Genomic DNA, 25,642 nt, shown 5'->3' on the forward strand with positions numbered 1-25,642 from the left:
CAACAAATAAAGCATATTTAAATGAACAATGTGTTATGTGGTAAATTAACCAAAATTAAGAATTATTCTAACTGTGTAGCTGAATATTGAAAATAACAAAACATGAAATTAAACTAATGTGAGTTTAAAATGGGACAAACATGAGGTAACAACATTATAACACGGCTTAAAGCTCACAAGATGTTACGAGTTACAGTCTCATTAAAGAGTCCTCCCTCTTCATTCATAACTTAGTTTACATTTGCACTCAAACACTTGGACCAGTCAGAATACATTATCATTTCCCCTTGACCTTTTTGCAGAAATGTTACAGAGACTTTATTCTGCAAACAGAGCAACAAACTGAAAAATCACTCTAAGCAATCCATGTAAAAATAAAACAAACTGTCATGAAATGTCAAAACGCCAGAAGTTCAAGTATGAGTTTGAGCTACAGCAAGACCTGCCACAAAACATACTCCAAAACAAATAATAATCTTTTGACTTGTTTTAATTACACAGGGATGACGTGTTCTGCTTTTGGGACAAGTGTGTGCACGTGCTCTGACCATGTCCTCCTCTATAGTAGCTCTCCCGCCTGGTTGTTGATGAATAATTCCTGCACCGAGCTCTAAGCCATGGCATGTCTGACTGCACCACACGGCTACGACTGCATTTGCATTCAAAACACACACACACACACAGTCCTTTGCACTCATGACAGCTGCCTCCTGGTGTGGACGGACGCAACAAGCTGCTAAAACCGCCTTTTAAAGCAACAGCACTTTCTGACTTCTCCCCGGTCGTCAATACGAAAAATGTCCCCAGAAGTAGCGCAAGCGGAAAGCCAAATCCACATCTTTCGCCATGCTGATCATGAATAGCTGGCATTTTAGTTCCAGGATAAAAAGACGATGTGGGGAGAAAATGTCAGCTGTTTTTTTTTGGAGCAGGAGTCATACTGATGCGGTGACCTCTATGCCGAAAAGGTTGGCTCTGAGAGGGGCTAATTGACAGTAAAGGAAAAGAAGTGAAAGTATGTTTGAAATACCACTGCTATTACTGTGCATACACAAAGCCCTCAGGAAGTACACAACACAGCAGGGAGACAGGAGTTTTTATTTTCTTCAGAGCAGGCGGTGACTCATGGCTGACTTTTGGATTTATTAAAACAACTGTTAGAAACTCAAAACTTTGACCTTTTAGATTCAGCAACTTCAAATATTTAGGGCTGCAGAATTTTGGGGAAAAATTCTAATTGTGATTTTTAAGTATTGCAATTATATTTTATACATCTGGAGTACACATTGTAAACAACTTTTTGTAGTAAAATGTGAGCAAAGATGGAAATCTGAACTGATAACTACAAGAATCCAATGTATTTCAGAACATGTTTGTAGAGGTCTAAAGTAAACTACAGGTACAACAAGATTTACAACAAAGGACATTCTGTTACCTAAATAAAAGTGTTAGTGATTTAATAATTGCACTAACTCCAATTACTGTTTAATTTGACTGAGATAGGTTTGTGTGATTCTAAAACATGCAAGGAATACCAACGTTCAGTCGTTCTCTCTACAGGCCGCTAATGACTGGAATACTAACTGGAAACATAATACACCTATAGACGGTTTACAGTCTGTGCATATGATCAGCTCAATAAAGAGGAACTGTGAGGAGCGGAGCAAGCAGTGTGCAGCCAAACACCCCCACTGTCTGGGGGTCTCTCTGGAAGACCTCCAACCTCATCTATTCCAGACACGCATTTGCAGCTATGATATGACTGTGTGCAAGCTCTTCTCCATCGCTGAGCAGAAAGTGTCACCATCTATCTCTGTCAGTAACACGGCTCCTCGGGCTCCAGCTCTCATCTCCCTTTCGCAAATGCACAAAAGTGAGGCTTCATAAAGTACACAGCCTACAGCCTTGATCTTATTTTTTTCCTTTTCTAAATGATCCTGTATCTACACACAGATACCTGACCTGATGATTGCAGTGAATTCACAGATTACTGTTACTGATATGAACCCACACAGGCTCTAAACTATGTGTGTATGGAAATGTTGTGAATACTGCATTAAACTTACAGAACATGAAGTGCCTTGTAACTCTTCTGTGGTAGTAAATGTGCAGACAGCTGTAAGTTTAACATCAGCATTGAAGTATTTCAACTTTGAGGGAAAGAGACTGCAGAAAAGACAATAGCTGTCAGCTATCTGATGCGCAAAACAATGGGGCAATATGCTGCCTCTAAGATGTACGAGAAGGCACCGGGTTATCACGGGATACGGCATGAACGAACATCACTCAAGACAATGACTGACAAGAACCGCTAATTTTCACACATGGAGCGTTTAAAAGACACTGCTGTTGGAGCCGCTAAGTGCCATGAGGTGTACTTACAGTTCTGAGAAACTGGATCTCATCCTCTCCTTCTCCTCCTTCAGCCATGGCTGCGAAGGAGGCTGCTCAGACTCGGGAAGCCTCCTCTGGCTCCTCTCTCCAGTCGCTATTAGCATAAAGCTAATCCACGGCTGTACAGCGGGTACAGGACCGCAGCATGTGTCACTCCAGACCCGGTGATCAGCGCTCAGGACCGGCCCGGAGAGGAGCACGGTGTGTCCGCATCGGTGGGCTCCTGCAACTGAGGACTAGAGAGCCCACAGCACGAGCGCGGTCTGGACCTGCGACGTCACAGGCACATCTTACCATTACAGCAAGGGAAGCGCCAGTATTCAAATTCACGCAGCAGAGACGATATATCTCTCTGTTTACCTCACAGGGTTATTTCAGTGCAGGGAGTGAGTCATGCACGAACTTCAAAGTTCTGAATTATTTCTCTTTACGCGTTAGTCTAGATCAGCACCACGGAGAGCTCCTGTCCGCGCGCGCCGCAGTCCAAACTCACTTCACGACACAAGTCTGCCCTAAACAGGTCTTTAAGAAACTGTTACAGGCACAACCTATGTCATGTCTGATGATTAATTCAATTTAAATTAGGGAGTTATCTTAAAATATAAAATAATAATTTCGGTGTTGAAAAAGTGTTGAAAAATATCTATTACAGCACATGGATGGATCTAACTCTGGATGGATATAGCTACATTGGTTTTGTATCTTGTGTCTACATTATTAATAATGTAAAGGCTTTCTATATGGATCTTGACTACATTATTTATTGTGGTAAACCAAATGGTGTTAAATATGAATTGCAATGAGGTTTCAGTGCATTTTCCTACTGGTGTAAAAAATTTGAAATTTGTCCATAAAAATGCAGTAAAAGACGCAACACGACTGCTTGTTTAGCCTTGATACGATGCTGCCCTCTCGTGGTGATGAGAATGAGCCTGGACCTGCTGTTCTGTCCCATTCCCATTTCATCTTCACATGTTGACCACTAGGGGTCACTCTTCTCTGCGAAAACTGTCCTGGAAAGTGACCTAGCACGGCCAATTTATGTGGTTTGACGAAAAAAAACACGAAAACAAAACATTAGGCGTTTGAATGTCTCGCAATGTGAAAAAATACAGTAACCGACCCGGCGTATATGGTTTCTCTATGGTGAGCAGAACATCACATGGCCTACCTGCAAGCGGCAGCTGCAAAGGCTCAAAAACGTAGCATGTGAAGGAGAAAGAGCCAATCAGCGAGCAGGGAGTCCGCGCTGAGCTCTGTGATTGGTCCGAGCACACGTCTGTCAAAGAGAGGGAACCCAGCCAAGCAGCAGCGGTGATCGGCGGCAGGCTGCACCACACAGACCAGAAGCATCATCCTCATGCAACTAAATGCAGTAAGTCAATATTTATGTTTTACTAGGGTCCATTAATCTCCGCAGGTGATTAACTCAATGCTTTTGGGATGTTGACGTAAAGGACGTTGTGCAGGAGCCTGTGCGGATTTGCATTTTGTATTAAATTATGTATTAGAACTGCGCGTATGTGGCTTTTCCCAATTGTGCCACTGTAAATAGTTGATTGCGTGACTGTTTGAATACGAATGAATCAGCAAGCCTTGATGTTAAGACAGTCCTAGCCCGTGCTTATTGCAAGGTGACAGTAACACACGAGATTGTGTTATGATGTCAACACTTGGACATATTGCCAAATACGTAGGTAAAGGCCAAGTTGTGTAGCGGAGGTGCAGTTGCAGTGTGTTATGGCTGTAAACACCTCAAGTAGCTTTTCATAAGAACTGTATCATCACCATGTCACATCCCGGCTTCTCTGACAGCTTGAGAAATAGAGGATGTGCAGTGAAAAGGCACAATTATAACATGTATTATGCAGAATTATTACTTTAGTTAAGAGTGCTTTGTTGAATTCAGAAGTCATATTTAATTTTGTGAGAATATCATGAATCTGGAAGTCTTGAAGGAATGAAATAAATCCAGGTTTAGTAGTTAATTCTCCTCTCAAATATGTTTGATATGCTGAAGTAAATATAGACAATAAAGTAAGTAATAGTAACAGTAATATAGATAAAAAACGAATTTATTCCACTGATAATAACCCAAGAGCAGAGCAGTAGTATTCTAAATGGACAATAGTATTAAAATAACCCAAAAATTCCCAATAGTGCCAAGAAAATGTCCACACGATAAATACTCAAACCTAAAAACTATTGTTCCAGATTTCATACATTAAACAATACTTAAAAAAAAAAAAAAAGTATTTATTTTGGGCAAGTAAGAAATTTACATTCTTTTACAATGGAACATATAACATTAATGAAATCATAGCAGAAATAACAACGACAACAACAACAAAATATATCAAATAAAATAAAAAACTGGCATGGAGTGGGAAAAAGAAAACTTTAATAATTTAATCCCACCCACCTCTTCTAATCTAACACAAAGAGCTTTCTTTTAAATTTTTCAGACATTTTACATTAAACTATATGAACTTTTTACAAGTGCAGACAAAGAGTCACTGTTATACTTTAGTAACATAACTTTAATTGCAATAATACATACGGATACCAACAGTGGTAAGGAAAATTAGAGATACCAACAATGGTAACAGACGTTGATATAGCGGTTATTGTGATGGTGATGGTCTAGGGTCTCGTCCTGTATAGTGTTTATGTTTTAATCAAACCAGTTGCATTTTGTATGTGTCTTTTGCTTTGCCTTATAAAACTGAAGTGTGTTTCTACTATAAAGCCAGTGATATACCACTAGTATGCCACACGCAGTCAATAAACTTGACTAGCAGCACTAACTGTTTATTGACCCTATCCTGTCTGCAAAGTCTAAATTATATTCTCTATGCCACTCTCTCCTTGTGTCAGTCTTCAAACAGGCCCAGTGATGAACTACCTGAGCCTGACTTCTCCTGCCCAAGTGTTGTTACTCAAACTGAAGCCTGAGCACTCCAATCAAACCCCGTAACTAGAATGGCCCCTATTATGGAGGGCACCCACTCTGTTCTCCTCCTCTACCCACGCATTCAAGAGTTCTGCAAAGTCAGCCCGTATCTGCCCAAGAGGCTGGCCCCGGGCTTCAAGTACACGAGTCGCGCCCGCCAGTTGGAAAGCACCAGTAATGACCATGAGGACCGGAGCGAGGAGGTTCCTGGAGTGTCCAAACAAAGAGGCCAGTCTTCTGATTCCTCGAGTGAACTGGTCCTCTGCAATTCCCAGGCAACAAAGGAGGCAGTTGCGGAGCTCCTGTGGCTGGCAGTGGAGCACCATCAGTTACTGGCTGAATTCTTATCGCTTTGCAAGGATTGTACGCACAAGGTCAGCATGGGAAACCAGGACGGGAAACTTCAAGACTACATAGAAGGTCAGGAAGTTCACTTGGATGGTCAGACGCTTAGCAATAAACACCCCGTCGTGTCAGAGCATAAGAAAATTATGACAAAAACCAAGAAGATTAAGAAAGGAATGAAAAAGCAGGAAAGCGCTGAGGAGATGCTTCATAAAAAGATGAAACAAAAGGTGACTAATGGGGTTTCTATCGTAACACCTTCAAATGTGGATAGTTCTCATTCCGAAACATCTGACAGTCCGGTGACAGGGTCCTACGTGAGTGCGGTCAGTAACCCCATTCTCCCCACGGACGAGAACTTCCAGATGGATCGCTGGATGGATTTCATGGAGGACAACCGGAACTATGAACCCGACGTGGATTTTTGTAATGATTTTTCTGAATGTGACGGTGAATTCGGATATCAGTCGTCCTCTTGCAGCTTGATGGAAGGTCTTAACAGGAGGGAAAGTGGAAGCAACCTGCGGCCAATTAGGAGGCTCGATTCTTTATGTGAAAATGAGCGCGAGCTGTTGGTCAAATCTACCGAACAGAAAAACACGGTCAACACGGGGATGACGGTCAAAGCAAAAGTGCAAGACGTGGAAGCAAAAGTTCAGCGTGTCAGCAATGGACCGCAAGATAGAAATTATAACAGTGGTAGGAAGCTTTCTCTGCAACTATCTTATACAAATGAACCTGTTAAAATACACGCTAAAAGGAGTCCTTGTTCACCTCTCGCTGGGGTCTTCAACACGTCATTCCCAGCGTCCAACAGTCTCCAGAGTATGTCCCCGGTCCTGTCCCCTCTGTCCTCCAAGCAGACCAGTCCCCAGCTCAACCACAGAATAGTACTATTGTCAGACAAGGACACGGACAGCTTCAGCAATGCGGATGATCCCAAGATCTACACTGAGGTAATCGATAAAAATGGCAACAAGCGGACTATAACGCGCCTGGATTTGAACCTGAGCAGGAGGCCAAGTGCTTCAAAGTGGAATTCATCAAGTACGTCTACAACAACAGGTGAGTTTTTCAGGAACAGATGCAACTGGTAGCTGAAATTCTTTGTGTCTTTTCTCTTTAAGCGCACAGATTCATATTTGAACACTGTAGTTTGATGTTGCCATTGCTTTCATCATCTGTTCTGTCAGATTCACTGTATTTCAAAAAACCTTTGGAGAATTTCTGTCAAAGATAGCGTGATTACCGAAGTGTAATTTTGAACTAGTGTCAAAGTCACAAGCTTTTATGCGCAGAGCTTGTATCACTCCAGTCTGAATTTTTCCAAAAAACAAAGGAATTACTAATACTTAGACATGTTTTGTAAGAGGATGTGCCGCACTACTGGATTTTGACTTGTGATCAAATTAAAAACTACCCAACAGTGTAGCACAAGAGGCAGCCAGGGCTTGGGAATAGTTTCACCGATGGTCAGTTTTAACTCTGTCTGTGCCACAATAGAGCTGCAAGGATTAGTGGGTGATCAAAGTCATAGTTGACCTAAGCAGGGGTAGTGGCAACTCAAGCATTGCTGAATTAGACGAAGTGACCCCATGTTCTTCTTTCAGGCAGCAAATCCTTCTCAGATCACAAGAAATGTACCAATAACAAGGCCTGAGAGCTCCAAATGCTTGCTTTTGGTAGCCGAAATTCTTTCTGCCTGTATATTCAAGTTGACCTTTTAACCTCTTTTGTGAGCTATAATATTCATTTATTTACTGATCACTTTCAGCTAGTCCATCTTGATGCCATTTCAAGTATGCCTGCTGCACATACTCATTGCATTAGCTTCTTTTAAATTGGTTAATTTTCCTCTTTAGGCCGTGAAACACAGTCTTTACTTTAATCTGCAGCAGCAAACAGACGGCCCTCTGTCTCATAGCAGCCAATGGATAATTGTTGTACCTTAGCCTCATGATCTCATTGCGTTTGTCCCTTATCTAATCACAGGTATATTAAAGAAAGGCCAATAGCACTTTGAGTATATAAACAGTATCAACAGGCACAGCTGTCATTTCTGATATTTGGAATGGTCTACAAGACCCGGCATTATATTGTGTGCCTATTAAAGGTGCACTGTGTAACTTTTTGGTGCACTATGTCACCTGTTTGTTTGTTTGGATAAGACATTACTCTACTAGAAATGTTCCACAGTAAATTACAGATGGTTTTATAGCTCAAAAATACCAGAGAAAATCATTGTGATGTGAGCCGAGTCGCCTTTCCATAGATCTGACCTGTCTGGTTTGATCTCCATGAAGATAGAAAGGTTTAGAATGTGAAACATTCCAGACAAAGCAATAAAATCTCCCTGGAGATGAGCATTTAAAGGACCCTCCTCCAGAAAAGTGTCCCTATTACTACCAAACACTATTAATGCTACTACTTCTATTACTACTCTATGTTTTCCCTGTTCACTGCACTGGGCATCTATGCAAAATTATGCAAAATGAATATGCAAATGTTACTAGCAAATAGATGATTTGCTGGATTTGAATATGACATACTATAAGGTAGAAAAACATCCTGAGAGATAAAGTAATATTGTAGCTTAACAGTGCACTGTGTAACTTTTCTGGTAAGGGGTCTGGCTGCCACAAGATTGTTGCTTTGTTCGTACCCATAGGTAAATTTGTTTTGCAGATTTGGTAGGCTGGTCTCACATTTCACATTTCATTCATCCACATTATGTACAATAAACACAATTACAAAAATAAAGTGTTACAGTGCTCGAGTGCAGAGTAGGTTTAAGCAATTATTTAAATTCATCCATCACACTTGACAAAAATCACAATAAATATTAAATATACATAAAAACACGTGATTTTTCAAGACTAACATACTAAAATTAATAGATAGATTATTGATAGATTGCAATTTATTCATAAGTACGATAGGAGCTGGAACGAAGCTCCTTTTAAAGCTATTCATTCTAGATCTTGGAGCTAACAGCCTCTGAGGGAAGCAGCTGAAACTCTGAGTGTAGTGGATGTTGCACGTCTTTTAAAATCCTCTGGGACATTCTCTGTAACTGTCTGGAGTACAGGGAGTCCAGGCGGCTCTGAGGATGGACAGTCACCCATTTAACCAACTGATTGAGAGAGATCTTGTTTTCAGCAGAGACGCTCCCAAACTATGAGACCAATGAAAAAGTTAAAACTGAATCTGTAAACGTCTTATAGAACAGTGTCATCATGGCTGATTGTTTCCATGGAGATATCACTGCTTTTCATGAAGTTTCACAGTATGGCATTAAACTCGAATACATGCATTCCCACAGAAAGTGAGCTCACCTCTCCATAGATCTGAAATGCAACTTGGCCTGAACGCATTGCAGATTTGTCTTGATGGAAATAGATACATTTAATGCCATACTGTGGGACATTCTAGACAAAGCAATAACATTTCCATAAGGACAAGCAGGTGGCGAACCCTCCACCAGAAAGTTACAGAGTGCAAATTTAAATATGTGCATCTTTAATAAGACTTTAGATTAGAACATGAGCCATTGGACTGTGTTTGCGAATCAACAGAGCGAGGTGTTTACTGTTTCGCAGCTAAGCATTAATTATACATGAGTCTAAATCTTTCCCCTGTTTACCGGCTCAGCTTGCAGCCTGATAATTGACTGTGTTCTAGGTTTTAATGCTGATAAATGATGGTCACAGGGTCCAGGCGGGAGAGCTGAGAGGGTCAGTGTGAATGAAACCACCTGGGCCCTTTATGCTCGGTCAAACCTGCATCTCATTATTACCATCACTTTTATCTACGCTGTCAGATGGAAACCAGGGGTCTGCTGTCTGTTGTTAATGTGCAGATGGGAACAGTAATTGCAGATAGTGCCCAAGAAAGAAAAACAATTCTTAAGTTACAATATGATTCTTACTAATACCAACAAGATACACACAATTTGGTTTCTATTACAACTGTTATAACTGTAAATCAGCTGCTGTTGCTAGGCCTGTAAGTACAATTACTATTTCGAGTTATTGTTCAATATATGAAAGCTTCAACAATATTTTTGAGGTCAGTATTTATTATGAGTAGGGATGTAACGATATCAAAATCTCATGGTACAATATCATCACGATATGCATCTCACGGTACGATATTTATTACGATATTTTCAAGAGGCTAATGTAATTGTAGATAGGACGCTTTTTTGCTTTTAAAATACCTTGACAAGATTTTGGTGTGAATTATTTCCGTCATAACCTCAAGAATTCAGGTAAAAAAACATATTTCTTCATGTTGTCTGCACTGAAATGAATCATGGGATATGTAGTTTCTAATGTTTATAAGATATTGCTACTATAAAACAATGCATTTAAGCAAAGGAACTGGTAATTCGATATATTGTGACAGCCCACGATATTATTGTGAGACTTTTGACGATACGATATCATGATATTTTGGTTATTGTTACATCCCTAATTATTGGTACTTTTTCTTTGTATTAGTAGGGAACATTTGTTTTTGTTTTTTTTTCATAACACAGTATTATCTTTTATCACCTATATTTTCTTTTCAATATATTGTACTTCATCGCTTCTGCTGCTACAAATACAGTTACAACTACTTCTACTATTTTGCTACCACTGCTCTTAAAAAATATGGTTATGAGTGCAGATGCAGTTATTTAAAATTAATTATTGTATAAAGTAAGCAAAAATCACAAATATTTTTCTCTAAAATGCATTCATGTACCAAAAAAAGTAATTGTATACCAAATACTCAAAATGATACCCATGTTGGTAATTTCCTGTCTGTGCTATAGGTATGAACATAGCCTAAAAACACCAACATTAGCTCCCTCTCTCACATGACTTATACTTTATTATTGTCTAACATACGGCAGGCCTCACTATAATCACATTAGCCAAAGGGGTCATCTGAAACTTATCAGGATAGGACTCCATCACGGACCTTTTCCTCCTGAAAACTGTCACTCAAACAGAGTGCACTGCCATGCAGCTCTGTTGTGTACTGAGAGCACAAGGGCCAGCTCTATTCACATAATGAAGAGGAGTCTGCCAAAACAGCACAGCATTCAGCAGGGAAAAGACTGGCTGTTTATTTTTATAGAAGGAATGCTGTTTTTAATAACATACTTTCTTATTGCTTAGTGTTATTTCATTTGTTAGAAATGTTATATTGCAGCCAACCACAAAATGTAATAAGGTAAATAGGCTTACCTTTTCACTTTTCTAGCAGAGGGTCCATCACCTGCTTGTCTCCATGTTATTGCTTTGCCTAGAATTTTCCACAGTGTGCCATTAAACTTATGTCCATGCAGGCAAATGTAATATGTGAGAATACATAGTTTATCTGTAGTTTTGTATCAGTAAAGTACAAAGAAGCAAATAAATACAAAGTTTAATGGCATACTGTGGAACATAGCAGGCAAAGCAAATACATCTCGGGTTGCACATCTGCTCACCAGAGAAGAATATCATATCAGAAGAATATATACCAGAAAAAATAACACACGATTCATTTTGATACCCAAAGATTACTTATGGGAGAAAATAGTTATCATGACATAATCCTACTACTGCAAAATTCTTTCCCACCAATGCCCTGTCAGACCCATTCACAGCGCGCCTTCCTCATGGGGAGCAGAGCATGTCCCAGCAGCCTCCTGCACAGGGTTCCTCTCAAGTGAATGATGACTTTGTGAACATCATGTCACGCTACATTTTAGGTCAGACTAGACTACACGACACTGCAGCACTTTTTCTCTATTACTGCATCCCTCCATCCATTTTCAAGTAGATTTAAGTCTAGCCTGTAGTTTAATCTGACTGTGATGGCTGCTAAAAGGTAGTTGATTTATAAGCCCCTGTCCTGTATCTTCCAAGATTTATTTTTAAGTCTATGGTCCTGGCCACAAACTCAATGATGAGACAAATGTATCAACTACTTGGCAACGTTTAGAGGTCAGGTTATATTTTGTGGATAAAAGAGAGCTGTGTATGCGTTAAGGGAGCTGGATATATAAATTGACAGAATCATTTTTCATGTTTTGTTTAAGGTTTTTTCTAACATTACAACATTAGCAACTTTTGTGCTTGTGGTTTATTTATTATGAATATGGATTACTTATATACGTGTGGTTTCTTCCTTATGAATACAAATTGACAGCTGTAATATAACTGTCAAAAATATGTTTCTGAGGTCACAGTGTCAGCTGTATTACGTATTGAGCTGTAGATACATTAACTTCACAAACCAGTCAGTCAGTTTTACAACCACAAATTATTCATAAAACATAATAGATTCCTTTCAATCGTAACTTTATTCTTATGCAACATATTCATTACTATTACTTATGTGAAAGGTTATACTGTATTATATTCTGTTGTCTGCCTGAAGTTTGTAGAAGGACTACAAATGGACCATGATAAATTAATGTCCTGTCAGAGTGATGTAAACATTGCCATAAATCATAAAAAATCTTCAATGACAGGTCACAAATTGAATATGGTGCTTGTGTGTGTAGTGGAACAAACCTACTGACCGTGTCTATGAAACTTGGATATATGTGACATATTTCCATCTACATATTTTATTAAAGGATCCACCACTTTTTCAGCTGGATACTCCAATAACTAGTCATCAATCAAGTCATATCATAACAGACTTTATAAAATAGACAGACAGGTTTCTTTTGCATTTGTTCCTGCTTGATGATGAAGGAGCATGCTGAAAGGAATGTCTCAATATTAAGTTTTAGTATTATTATTTGTAAGAAGAAACATTTTTTATGATATTTCATGATTATTGACAAACTTTATTAAATCAAAATTAGATTAGATTTTATTATCATTGTACCAAATGCGATGAAACTTCAATGGAGCAAAACATTAGCTGTTGATAAAAAATAGTAAAACTATTAAATATAAAACATTCTCGCAGCCATATCAAACTTTCTGAATAAAAAATTGTTACAGCCCCGGCTCAAAAGACTGCAACAACTGAGGGAGGACACGACAACGGCAATGTTTTTAACCTGCATAAGGGCATTTATTATAAAAAAGGGAACAAAGATGGTCCTGGTGACATGGTGGCATGGTGGTTTGGTGGCATGGCAGGCCACAGTGTACCTCAAGGCTCAGGTGGCCCCAGGACAAGGGCTCCTCCCCCATGCCATCCCGGTTGAGCAGAGCATAGTGGTTTTCGCAGCAGCCGGACTTCTGGCAACACCTCACCAGAGCTAGGTGGCACCACCTCCCGATTCTGTTCTGGCACGGCTGTAAAATAGCATAGCAAGAAAGACAAAGCTGCCTAAGAGCTACAAAACGGGTGCACAGGATGGTGCATCTGTGACTACATTCTCTTTTCCTTGTATATGTTCATTTGACAAACATTAACATTCAAATGTACTTTACATTTAGGTTTACCTCGTTGGAATATAGATTGAACTGACTTAGTCCCTTGATGAAGACTTGTCCCTGAGTCGAAACACGTTGGTGTTTAATAAATGAAGACTCCTGGATACTCCTCAGAGTGCTACGAAGAGCACTGATTTCTCCTCATTTATGATTCAGCAAATATCTAAATAACTGATTAACAGACTTTGTGATTCCAAATTGTTATAATTAAAAGTTTTCTTCATTATACTGTGACCTAAATAATCACTTTTATCTATTAAATCAATTAAAGATCCTATATTACATAATATTGACTCTTGTGAGCTTCAAGCCATGTTAGAATGTTACCTCGTCAAAAACATACCTGCAGTTGTGTTTTGTTTCACAGTGGAGCAATTCCTGTATTAACTCATGACATCACCAGGTGGAAGAGAGCGTTTTCAGTTTGAGAGAGGAACTCAGTCTAAATATGCAGGGTCTGTGTGCTAAACATGTGTGAATGAAACAAAACACAACTCCAGGTATGTTTGTGATGAGGAATCGACATTATAACATAGATCATAAAAGAGCATGAATATCCCTCCTTTCTATTGTCAGCAAACCGACCACTGTGTTTACTCCTTTGTGACTGTGTGTCCTTTAACATTAAGTACCACATCAGTAGCAATAGACTGACTGTTGCGCATGGCTTTATCAGCTCCTCCGCCTGTCACCGCTCCACACACAGAGCATCAGTGATCACCGACTTGCGCTCTGACAGCTGCTCACTCACACTATATGATTTACCCCTGTCCCATCTGTCAGCATCTGCAGATTTAGCCCAAATCTCCACTTTCTGCGCTGTACTCTAAATTACTGGAATGCCTGTGTAAAAGATATCGGACAATAGTGCATTCCAGTAATAACAAGTTGCTGTATTATCAGTGGGAGATTGGTTTACAGTACATTACAGGGCTTAGTGTTACAATAAGAACAACCTCTGGCCGTATTGTGTTTCATTATTGACATTGCCATTCAAGTAGGATCTTCAAAGCGGCGCGAGGAGGATTAAATGACAATAAGTAAGCAGTGATCCCCAAGGTCAGTAATCTGGCTGCAACTGCAAGAGAGTACAGTGTTTAAGAGAACTACCCCCATTATGGTCTTATTACAGTGAGAATTTAATAATAATGTAATTGTGATTTTTTTTATTGCAAATGTGGTGAGTAATAATAATAATAACAACAACAACAACAGATAATAATTAAAAAGCAGCTCATTGTCTGTAGGATTTCAGTGCAATCCAGCCACAATCCAGCCAGATGCTTTGACCCAGTTGTTGCAAATCAGATTGTTGTTGCCAGATTATAACACTCAAGGATAGCCTACTTATCAAAACAAATCATTCAGATATATTGTGAATTGTGCAGTGCAGGAATTCATTCATTTTAAAGGGCCCATATTATGCTGTTTTCTGATCTATGTCATAAAGTTGTTTCCTTATCACAAACATAGTGTACCTGGAGTTGTGTTTTGCTACATTCACAAGTGTTTAACACACATCCTGCATATTTCATCATAAAAATGCACAAAATGTGTTTTTAAATGACTAGAATCAATTGGATAATTTCACCCATGGACTTGCCGATCTCTACTAAACTAAAGGTAAAAGGCTAACTTGAAAACTACACATGCCATCACAAGGTGGAACAGAGCATTTTGAGACTGGGAGATTAGACTAATAATCCAGTTTTACTCAAACATGTAAGAAAAAAAAAAACTCCAGATGTTTGCATTTGAGGAGGTAACAATATTATAACAATGCGTAGATCTCACATCAGTTCTGGGTAATATAAGACCTTTAATGATTTAGACCAATAGACAAATGCAGTGTGTACTAATATATAAGCCACTTCAAGTATTGCTGAAAGCGTTGCTGAGCTAGTGTACTTTGTATGTACTTTGCATGTTGTCATTTTCTCATCCAGAGGATGGCAGTGTCAGCCACCTCACTAAGATGGAATTATTTGACTAGTAATATATTTCAAATTTATATAAAGCAGTTAATAATTTTTTCATGTACTAAGCTATTTGTGAAAATATATTAATATTAATGTATGTGGTGTCATCAAGCTATAGGTCAAATAATACATCTTCAAGGTCCTATATTATGTGAATTTGCCCATTGCACTTAAAGCCATGTTATAATGCTGCTACCTTATCAATAACAGATTTGTGTTTTGTTTCATTCACACATGTTTAAGTAATTCTTTATTATTAGTCTGTTTACAACTGCAAAGCTCAACATGCTATGTTCCATCTTGTGATGTCAAGAAGCAGTATAGTTTTCAAGTTAACAGTTACTTTTACCTTTTCAATTCAATAGAGATTGGAAATTTCAGGTCCGAAATTATCCAAATGATTCTAGTGAAGGTGTATGGAGTTTAAAAAGACAGTGGAGCACTTCCTGTATTACTTCATGACATCACAAGGTGGTACAGAGTGTTTCAGTTTGAGAAGACCTCAGATTTGTATAAATATGGAGGGTTTGTGATGAGGAAACAGCATTATAACATAGATTATAAAATAGTGTTATATGGGCCCTTTAAAGACTCACACCACTACAGCCCCCACATCCTATAGGCCCATATTGCATTCTTCTCATACAAAAGATTGAACAGAAAGCTGGCTCTGGGCTGTGCAGTTTGTGCTGCTGACTTCTTCTGGAACTGCCCCAGTAAGAGTCAGCACTTCCCACTGCAGCCCTGCTCAGCTCACAGCCACATTAGTCTAATGAAAAGTTATTCATCTAATCCTACGTTTTAGCTCTTGATAACTGAAGGAGTGTGGGCATCGCTTCTGTCTCATAGTGACTGATGGGAGTTAATACTGGACCTGAATTTCAATGGCCTCCTTTTACTTTTGCAGTCCCCTCTACATCATACTGTGTGGACTATGCTAAATCAAATCAATGTATTTTGCACTCTTGGCAGTACTTCATAATAAATATTATATGAATATACTTGCGTCATAGTGGCTTAAAGATGACTGCTATTCCATTCCATAATTGCATTTGTCAAAGCGTTCATTAACAACCACAGAAGATCCACTTTGTTTTAGATAAGTGCACGTGCCCTTTCTCACTCTCCCCCTTCTCTGTATACTGTTGTTTCAATTCTTGGCCCTGCAGTTTTTCATATTTTATCATATTATGGACTCCTCTAAGATGCTGCGTGGGACACATAAAGTATTCAAAAGCCTCTGCGCTGGGACTGAAGTCATCTCTGATTAAGTTTGACATTTAGAAGATCCCGGTAAAGTCTGCAAATGTCGCAGAAGAGCACAGTATAAAAAGGCCAACATCTCTGAAATAGCATGTTTCCTTATGTGATAGGGATTAGAGCTGAACAGTATTCAGAAAATATCAAATTGTAATTTTCTTGTAGTTTTAATAATAGAATTTTATTTTTGATATATGAACTACCAAACACATTTCATTATTCAACAAATCAGGACATGTGTATACAGATAAACTCCAGGGTTACCAGTTTTTATGCAGAATAAGACAGGATATTTTGTTGTTTGTGGAGGAAATTATAGTATTGCAATGTGTCCATTCAAATTTTTGTTCGATTGTGATTAATCTTGCAGCTGTAATAAGGATATAGCTACAAGTCTAAAACTGGTTTGAGCAGTTTAAGAGCCTGGTCAAGAGGGGGCAGTGCCTCCTAAATGATGACAGACTGCACTGAATGAACTGAATGACATGTGGACAACTCCTTTTTTGTCCTTTTTTGTCATAGCCATTGCTTTTAGTAGCATAAAAAATGTAACTATATCATGAAATATACTTTATTTCTGAAGCTTTTCCCCATTGTTTATTCAGTAAATGTTTCAAACTACTGTGCCTCATTCAGACGCTCTCTAAATTGCATGTGTGATTTCAGTAATGCCGTTTGTTTGAACATTGGGGCGTTCTCATTGGATCAGTGCAGCTGGCGTTGGTGAAGAGGACACTCCTGGTTAAGTGGAGATAAAAATAGCTCAGCCACACAAGAGCCTCAAGCTTTCTGGTGGATGCTGAACAACAGTCCTATAACCATTCTTCACAAATAGATCTTACCCCAACTAATCCTTCAAATATCCTCACATTATCTCTCCACCACTGTAATTGCTTTATATTGTCTTTTGCACAATCCTAGCCACCGTGTACATTGTGTGTCTGTGTTTGTTTTGCAGATGATTCCCTCTTGAGACAGGATGACATTTGGATGCTGGATGAGCCACAGGAGCCAATCAGACGAGTTCAGCGGCCCGATCACCTGGACTTCTTACGTATCACGCCACCGGAGGATGACATCATCGGGGAAACTCCCTATTATCCTAAACTGGAATGCACGGTGAGGGACTAGACGACAAGCACAACAGAAAAAGCAGGGCTGTTAGGTCTGGTGAAGTCCGCAGGGGCGCTCATTTGTTCTTCTCTGGGATAATAAGGATTTCTCTGCTCATGCATACTACTAGTAGAATCACCTGATCAGAAGTTCTCATAAATGGATTAAGAGGGATTTTAATCTGGAGACAGGGTTACAGAGCTCTCATTCCTGAACATCGGCAAAAAAGTTTGAAAATGTATAAAAACAACAATAAACGTCCAGTTATAATAGCAGGTAATATCTGAAATATTGTTAGAATTCTTTACATAATCATTCACAATAATATTTCACAATAATTTTCAAAGAATGCGGTCTGACATACACCCTGGATCGTGTGTTTTGTGTGTGTGTGGCAGATGAGGTAGATTATATGGGTGTGGTTCTAGGTGTGAGAGCAAAGTTCTTATTGTTTTTCAAAAATACAAAAGGGCCGGTCTGTAAACTTAATCGCTCCACATACCTGTACAAGCCAGACCGCAGCCGGCTGCAGAATGAGGTAGCGAATATTGGTATGAAAGTGACAGTCATTTAATATACCCACCCATTGCTGTAATGTTTTTATTATGGCTTGTTGCTACGGTTTGAATGCAATAAATGTATGATTAGGCAGAACTGTTGACATATGAAAGTCACCATGTTATAATTATTTTGATTAATAGCTCATCTGTGTGAAAAGCTATTGGCCTACACATGATACACCCTGAATGTGTAGTCTGGAAGATTTAAGATCAATTCTTGCAAAATGTATTATACATCAAGATTAACTGCCATAAGGTGTCTTTTCCTCTTATTATAAATATTTTATATGTAGATTCCCAGTTCTCTTGCCGTGCCATGAAGTCCTTTTATAAGAGTGCTTAGACATTCCCTCAGGAGGATTTACAGTATATGGATAATCCCACTGTGTTGTTACATAACTCAATTGTTCCATCAAACCCTGCTTTGAGGAAAGTAGCCAGGAATAGCTTTTGGATTTTTAAGTATGCAAAAACAGTTATTTTATTACTTTAGAATTAGACAAACATATTCCTTCCTCTCTATTATATTTGTATTGTATTGTGCATTCCTTTTTATAGTGGTCTAATTATTAGCACATGCACAGAATAATGATGTAGCTCGGTTATTAAAATCTAGCACGGCAATCAATTAACTTAAGACTAACCTAATACTCTACAGGGTGTGTGAGTTTTAGTTTCTTAAATGAGTCAGTTTCAGTGAACTTTGTTGTCTGTTATGGCAGCCATTTTGAGGAAGTGCGTAATGAGACACCTGTGGTTTGCTGGGAGCTCTCCTCGTCCAGGAAGAGAAGGGAGGAGCCTTGGGGAGAAGGAGGAGGCCACCGCAGACTGGGCCAACCAGTGCTGCACATTTTTTCCACCTGAGGCTTTTCTCATAGCACACAAGACTTCCCTGTAACTCTAACTCAAACATGCTACAGAAGGGAAACTTTTGCTACAACTCTGGATCTACTTTGGGGATTGCAGATTAGCTAACACTGGATATACAGCTGTTGGATTCCTATCATAACTCAGCGGTTTGTTCTGATTTGCTTTGAGAGCAGGTGAACTCTGTCTCTTCGTGGCAGATTACAGCAAGATATGAAACGAAGACCGGTGTTGGAACAGCTTAACTCGCAAGATAATGGGAATTTCTTTAATGGCAGTGCACTAGGCTAAAGTGTAAACATGATTTTGTTAAGTGTGAAGCTAGCTATACCTCTAAATACTCTGATAATATTGTTGTCCATGCACTCATCTGGAAAAGGTAAGAAGAGATTTTCCACATACAAAAGCCTTTTGTTCCAATAGTGAAATAGGGGCATCTTGGATGACTGCAAGTGGAGTGAGGAACCTTTTGTGACATTTTAATGGACTTTTTTTTACTGAAATGACTTTGGGTTGCTGCCGCCTGGGAGTGTAAACATGGAGAATGATCCAAGTTCTTTACGCAATGTTTTCAGCAGTTTGTTCAAAGACAGAGCTTCGTCTTCGGGTACAAATTCTGCTGTTCTGACATCTTTTAAGGAACTGAAAGACAAATCCCCTGCTTCATCTGAAGGAACCCAAACAACTCCTACTAATAACAATAAAGACGAGACGCCCCAGGAAGATACACCTGCCTCTTCACAACCACAACAAAAGCCTGTTACTGACAATACAAAGAAGGATGGAGTTTCGACTGAACCAGATTTGGTCCAAGTCACTAGAGTAGATACATATAGTGATAATGAGGATGAGGAGACGTCATTTAGCAGCAATGGCGTTACCGAAAAAGAGAACGAAACACCAGACAATGTAGCAGAGGAAACAACCATTCCTGTATTCAAAACACACATGTTTAAGGAAAGATCTCGCATTGAGGCTATTTTATTCTCAAGCAAATCTTTTGGCAAGACTAATTCAACATCGCTTTCTATGTCAAAAACGAAAGATGGCGGAAGTCCCAAAGAGAAGACTAGAAATGTAAACAAAGATACAGAGAATGACAAGAAAAGTAGTTCTAATGTTAATTTAGAAGAGGATGAGTATGATAGTATTGACTGTACAACACCTGACCCGACTGTCAAAGCAGCAGGGCCCACTCTGACTAAAGAACCTAAATCCGGCCTGCTGCCTGCTAATAGCCTTTTAAAGCTACCGCCATCTAAATCACAGGCTCAAAAAGACAATACAAGAACTGATTCAACTTCACCAAATACTACAACAACATTGTCCACTCCTGACACATCTCCATCCAAAATTGCTGCATTCTTCTCCTCTAGCCCTTCTTTTCAAAAAGACTCTACAAGAACTGATTCTAAAAAAGACACAGCAACAGCTGATTCAAAATCTGTAACTTCACCAACTACTACTACTACTACTACTACAACACTGTCCACTCCTGATACATCATCATCCAAAATTGCTGCATTTTTTTCCTCTAGCCCTTCTTTTCAAAAAGACTCTACAAGAACTGATTCTCTAAAAGACTCTACAAGAACTGATTCTCTAAAAGACCCTACAAGAACTGATTCTCTAAAAGACTCTACAAGAACTGATTCTCTAAAAGACTCTACAAGAACTGATTCTCTAAAAGACTCTACAAGAACTGATTCTCTAAAAGACTCTACAAGAACTGATCTAAAAGACTCTAAAAGAACTGATTCTCTAAAAGACTCTACAAGAACTGATTCTCTAAAAGACTCTACAAGAACTGATTCTCAAAAAGACACTACAAAAACTGATTCTAAAAAAGATACTACAAAAACTGATTCTAAAAAAGACACTACAACAGCTGATTCAACATCTGTAACTTCATCAACTACTACAACAACAACTTTGTCCACTCCCAATATATCTCCATCTAAAATTGCAACATTCTTCTCCTCTAGCCCTTCTTTTCAAAAAGACTCTACAAGAAATGATTCTCAAAAAGACTCTACAAGAACTGATTCAACATCTGTAACTTCACCAAATACTACAACATTGTCCACTCCCAACACATCCCCATCCAAAAGTGCAGCATTCTCCTCCTCTAGCCCTTCTTTCCCAAAAGACATGACAAGAACTGATTCTCAAAAAGACAGTACAAAAACTGATTCAATATCTATAACTTCACCAACTACAACAACAACATCATTGTCCACTCCCAATACATCTCCATCCAAAAGTGCAGCATTCTCCTCCGCGAGCCCTTCTTTTCAAATGCCTGCTCTGTTCAGTGGGTTGAGGGTCCTAAAAAAGGGTGCACAAGGTGAAGACAGGGAAACGGTTTCAGAGATCAAACAGAGTGAGAAAGATACAGACCTGGCGCTGCTTAGCCTGAAAAAGACCGTCAACAAAACCAAGTTATTCCCTGAACAGAAAGTAACAGCTACTCCAGTTAAAAAGCAAGTTGAACCAAAGCCAGTGTCTGATACTAAAAGCTCAGTAATGGGACAGCTAAGTCATCTACTGAACTCTGATAGCCCAAGTAACAAGCCAGAGGAAAGCCAAATGGTGGAAAAGAAAACTAAAGGAGGTGAGGAGAGCAAAGAGCCTGGAAGCCACACGCCATCCACAGAAAAAAAGACTACTACAGACTTGGCCTATGAAACTTTTAAGAATGTATTTGGGCCCAAATCGATAACTAAGGACAAGACAGAAGCTGTGGACCTGGAGGCAATAAAAAAGAAAATGAAAAGTGATAAGGAAAATCTGAGGCAGATTTTTGAGAGGACATCCAAATCTCCAGTGAAAGATGTCAAAAGTCCCGTAGAGATGAATGTGGTAACTTACTACTTTATCATACTATACTACAGAAAAACAAATATATGCATTAAGTAGCTTATGCGCGGTATGGCAATAAAGTTATGTATCTCCATGGAGACAAGCAGGTGACACCAAAAGCCCAGGTCAGATCTGTGGAGAGATGAACCCGATCAGTGTAAGAATGCATATATGCATATACACATATATTTCATTCAATTTTTGGAATGAATACACCTTTGTACACGATCAATGGCATACTGTGGAGCATTCCAGGCAAAGCAAAAACGTCTCCATGGAGACAAGCAGGTGACAGACAGTCCACCAGAAAAAGTTGTATTATATAAGAAATTCATCCAGTTATGTATGTGGAGAAGCAGATGTGGATTTATTTGTAATTCATTCACTGTAATGAATAACTTAATATTTAAGAATATTTTCAAACTACTGTTACTGTTCTGTTACACAAAAACAAACATACACAGCACTTACAATACAGAGCATTTAGAATAAGCAGATAAAGCATAGTCCATTTATACTAGTACACCACAGATTGTAACTAATATCTTTCTGTTCCATAGGCCGAGGTGACATCTCCTACCGACAGTGAGGATCGAACACCAGGGCGTCTCCAGGCCGTGTGGCCCCCTCCCAAACCTAAAGATGAAGAGGAGAAGGTGGGGCTCAAATACACTGAAGCAGGTGAGGATACATATACTTATACTCCTATTATCTACAGACTAACAGAAGACCCATTCAGTCAGTCCTTTCAGACTTGATTCAGACAATATATGACTCAAGTATTAGCAGTAAGTCTTAAAGAAAATACTGCCATTGTCTGGAATGGTACAGATCACTGAGTCAGCTGAGGCTCAAAAGCAATGTAAATTCAAATACATTTAAATCATTTTGGGGCCTGAAACATCCAATAGTATGTTACAGTAGTACATATTTACCCATTCTATTCCATATATGTTTGTATAGCATTGCACATTGTTTAACAACAGTTGCCTTGCAGGCTTTAAAAAAGCCAACTGTAGTCTGGGCTTGGAGCCATGTTTGCTGGGCTCATTGACAGCAGGTGTAATGTCACACAAAAAGGTTAAAGCTCTGTTAGACCGCATGATTAGATTACACAAGAGGAGTCTTTTCTTTGTTGTTTTGAGTGCAGTTCTGAGTGCTGTGAAACTGCTGACTAAATGTTGATGGAACACAGAGTGCAGTGCTGTACAGAAGATAAAATAAAACTAGAATAGAGCTTTGTGGGTATCACTGTGTGTAGCTGAGCCTAGAAAGTCATTGATATTAACATACCTGGGTGTCAGGGTTTACATTATGTCATAATCGATTCACTTGTATCAAGGCACTCTTCTATCTTGTTAGTCTTCAGAAAGTCTGAAATTATTTGGATTAGTTAAATGTTGCAATATATTTATTGTGTCTTTTCAGAGTACCAGTCTGCCATCATGCAGCTCAAGAGGCAGTGCAAGGAAGACTTGGAGAAGATGCATGTAAGTTATTTTGTCAGAGTTATTTCTAAATGCCTCATTAATGGATGATTATACAAATAATGTATCATCATGAGTGGACTAGAAACTCCCAAGTTCAAGAGGTGAGTTTAGGATTGCAGCTACATATGTTGGCCTCAAGAGGGCGATGTTGATTTATAAATGGGGCACTGTATTTGTAAAATTTGTTTTTTGAACCCTAACCTGGGCCAAGTTTATCCATGTAGCTCTTGTAAAGGTATTTCAAGGTTTTAAATTTATTTTGTTTTTGGATTCAGGTGTATGCCTTTGGTGCCTCTCACAGAGTAGAGCTCCACTCCACACAGTACCTGCCACCAGACCCTCTTGCATTTGCTTGTGCAAGTGTATTTTAAATGTTCTTATTTTTCTTTTACTTTGGTGCAGGGCTTTGTATCTGGCAGATTGGCAGCAGTATTTCCTGCATCACCATAGCGATCCACTAAGAGTGGATTGTTGTTTTGCTAAATAAGTAGTAGATGTCTTCTACTATAAGGACATTTCTGTTCTTGTTGCAGGCAGAGTATGAGATGAAGATCTTTGAGTTACGAGGAGAACATGCAGTGTCCATCACCCAGCTGGAGAGCCAGATCAGCCAGCTGCAGAGTGACAAGCCTTATGTGGCAGGTCAGGTCCGCTGTGCTGTTCGTGACGTCGGAGTGTCCACTACGGAGGACTCCATTATAAAGACCTGTCGCACTGTGGCCATCCAGACAGACAGGGAGTATTTTGTCAAGAGCCCTGATGGAGAGGGTGGGACTAACCCTCTGAGCCCCAGTCAGAACATACCTAAGAAACTAAACATGGACTCCATTGGCCTCAATTTGGAAGGACAGGCTGATAAAGGCTCTGCACCTCCTCCCCCTCCTCCTCCACCACCACCTCTACCTGGGAACATGGGTGCTCCTCCCCCTCCACCACCACCTCCTCCTCCTCCACTTCCACCTGGTATGTCTGGTGCAGTGCCCCCTCCTCCCCCTCCGCTCCCACCAGGCTTCTCTGGTGCAGGACCCCCTCCTCCACCTCCTCCCCCTCCTCCACCTGGTCTACCTGGTGCACCACCGCCTCCCCCTCCTCCTCCTGGGTCAGGCCCGCCACCTCCTCCACCACCTCCGGGTGGGGGCCCTCCTCCGCCACCCATGGGTGGCTTCCTCCAGAAAGTTCAACAAGCCCCAAGGAAGCCTGCCATCGAGCCAGCATGTCCCATGAAGCCACTATACTGGAGCAGGATTCAGATACAAGATAACAAGTAAGTCCGAAAGTAAATAATATTTCTCCCCATCAGACAATGTAGTCAAACTTAGAATTACACCTAGAGTATGTACTTGCCTGCTACTGATAGCATAATAAAGTGGCTTGACTTCACTGGGGAGTCCCAAGTTCAACTGAGGCAGATTACACATTTCATGTTTAAACACTAGAGGTCACTGTCTCATTGTTTTGGAATTGTAGCAGGCTCTGTGAAACCAGAGGTGGACTTTTTGCGAATCTGTGGAGGAATAATATCTGTTTTGTCTTGACTTTTCTCACTGTTGTGTCTAAGTAGTTATAAAGTGGCCGTTTCACTTTGTTCCCTCTAAATCCATGTACATGTGATCATTCTGTGAGTTCTTCTGCTGTCCAGAATACAGAGCGTGTCCAGCCTGAGACTGGTGAAGCAGTTTGTATAAAATGAATCTAAAGTCTCAAATAGCTGAGGTTCAGTGTTGTTTTCTGCACTTGTCGACCCACACTCGCTCACTTGAGGCTCTTATGAGATACTGTAATTGTAAGCGGATTATCCGGCCCATTTACAGTGGTTGTGGTTTTTGCCTCTTAGTGCCAGACTTCCAGCTTTATGGCCTTGTATTCTCATGGATGGATTAGTGGAGAAGGCTGGGCTTTGGTTCACACTCACATAGACTGAAGGTCTGACTGACTACAGCACTTTCACGTCAGCTATAAATGTGAGTGTAAAAGAGCCAGTTAAGAGGCATTAAATGGGTCAGATGTTGAAGTTAAGGCGGATGAGCTTTGTCATCTGTGTTAATGGTGTGAAGTTTGGACGTATAAAGGGGGAATGATATATGCACTTGAAATGATGCCAGGTGTTTAAACTTGAGCTGGAACACTACTTACCACTGGACGAGTACAGCGGCAGAGTTTGGAGAGCAGCTGAAGGACTTTCAGATTCAATACAACCCAGTCAGGATGAAGGTAGAAATTACATGGTGCGGTAGTTGGTCTCAGCTTCTGCAAAATCACTGACTGTTCCATTTTACTCAGCTTTTTGGTCAGGCATGTTGTATTGAGGAAAGAATTCTGCCCCAAAATTATCTCCTGAGTCGAACACTTCTAGTTTACTACTTCTTATGAGGAGGTTTTCTGA

At 39.7% G+C, this 25,642-nt stretch overlaps 2 protein-coding genes across 2 annotated transcripts in view; one reads left to right on the forward strand and one right to left on the reverse strand.

Moving 5' to 3' along the window:
• Positions 1-2,430, reverse strand: part of LOC110155404 (ryanodine receptor 3-like) — a 150,488-nt gene extending 148,058 nt beyond the window's left edge. Inside the window, exon 1 of the mRNA XM_055155013.1 lies at positions 2,383-2,430. Within this exon, the coding sequence (XP_055010988.1) occupies positions 2,383-2,430 (48 nt within the window). The remainder of the gene's footprint in view (positions 1-2,382) is intronic.
• A 2,946-nt stretch (positions 2,431-5,376) lies between these two features.
• Positions 5,377-25,642, forward strand: part of LOC110155615 (formin-1-like) — a 47,185-nt gene continuing 26,919 nt past the window's right edge. The window contains exons 1-5 of the mRNA XM_055155022.1: positions 5,377-6,757; positions 17,326-17,486; positions 22,330-22,450; positions 23,198-23,259; positions 23,793-24,523. Coding sequence (XP_055010997.1) covers positions 5,377-6,757; positions 17,326-17,486; positions 22,330-22,450; positions 23,198-23,259; positions 23,793-24,523 — 2,456 coding nt within the window. The remainder of the gene's footprint in view (positions 6,758-17,325; positions 17,487-22,329; positions 22,451-23,197; positions 23,260-23,792; positions 24,524-25,642) is intronic.

The sequence above is a fragment of the Boleophthalmus pectinirostris genome, unplaced genomic scaffold (genome assembly GCF_026225935.1).
Source record: "Boleophthalmus pectinirostris isolate CB_2022bp ecotype Guang Dong unplaced genomic scaffold, ASM2622593v1 HiC_scaffold_10, whole genome shotgun sequence".
Lineage (NCBI taxonomy): Eukaryota > Metazoa > Chordata > Actinopteri > Gobiiformes > Gobiidae > Boleophthalmus > Boleophthalmus pectinirostris.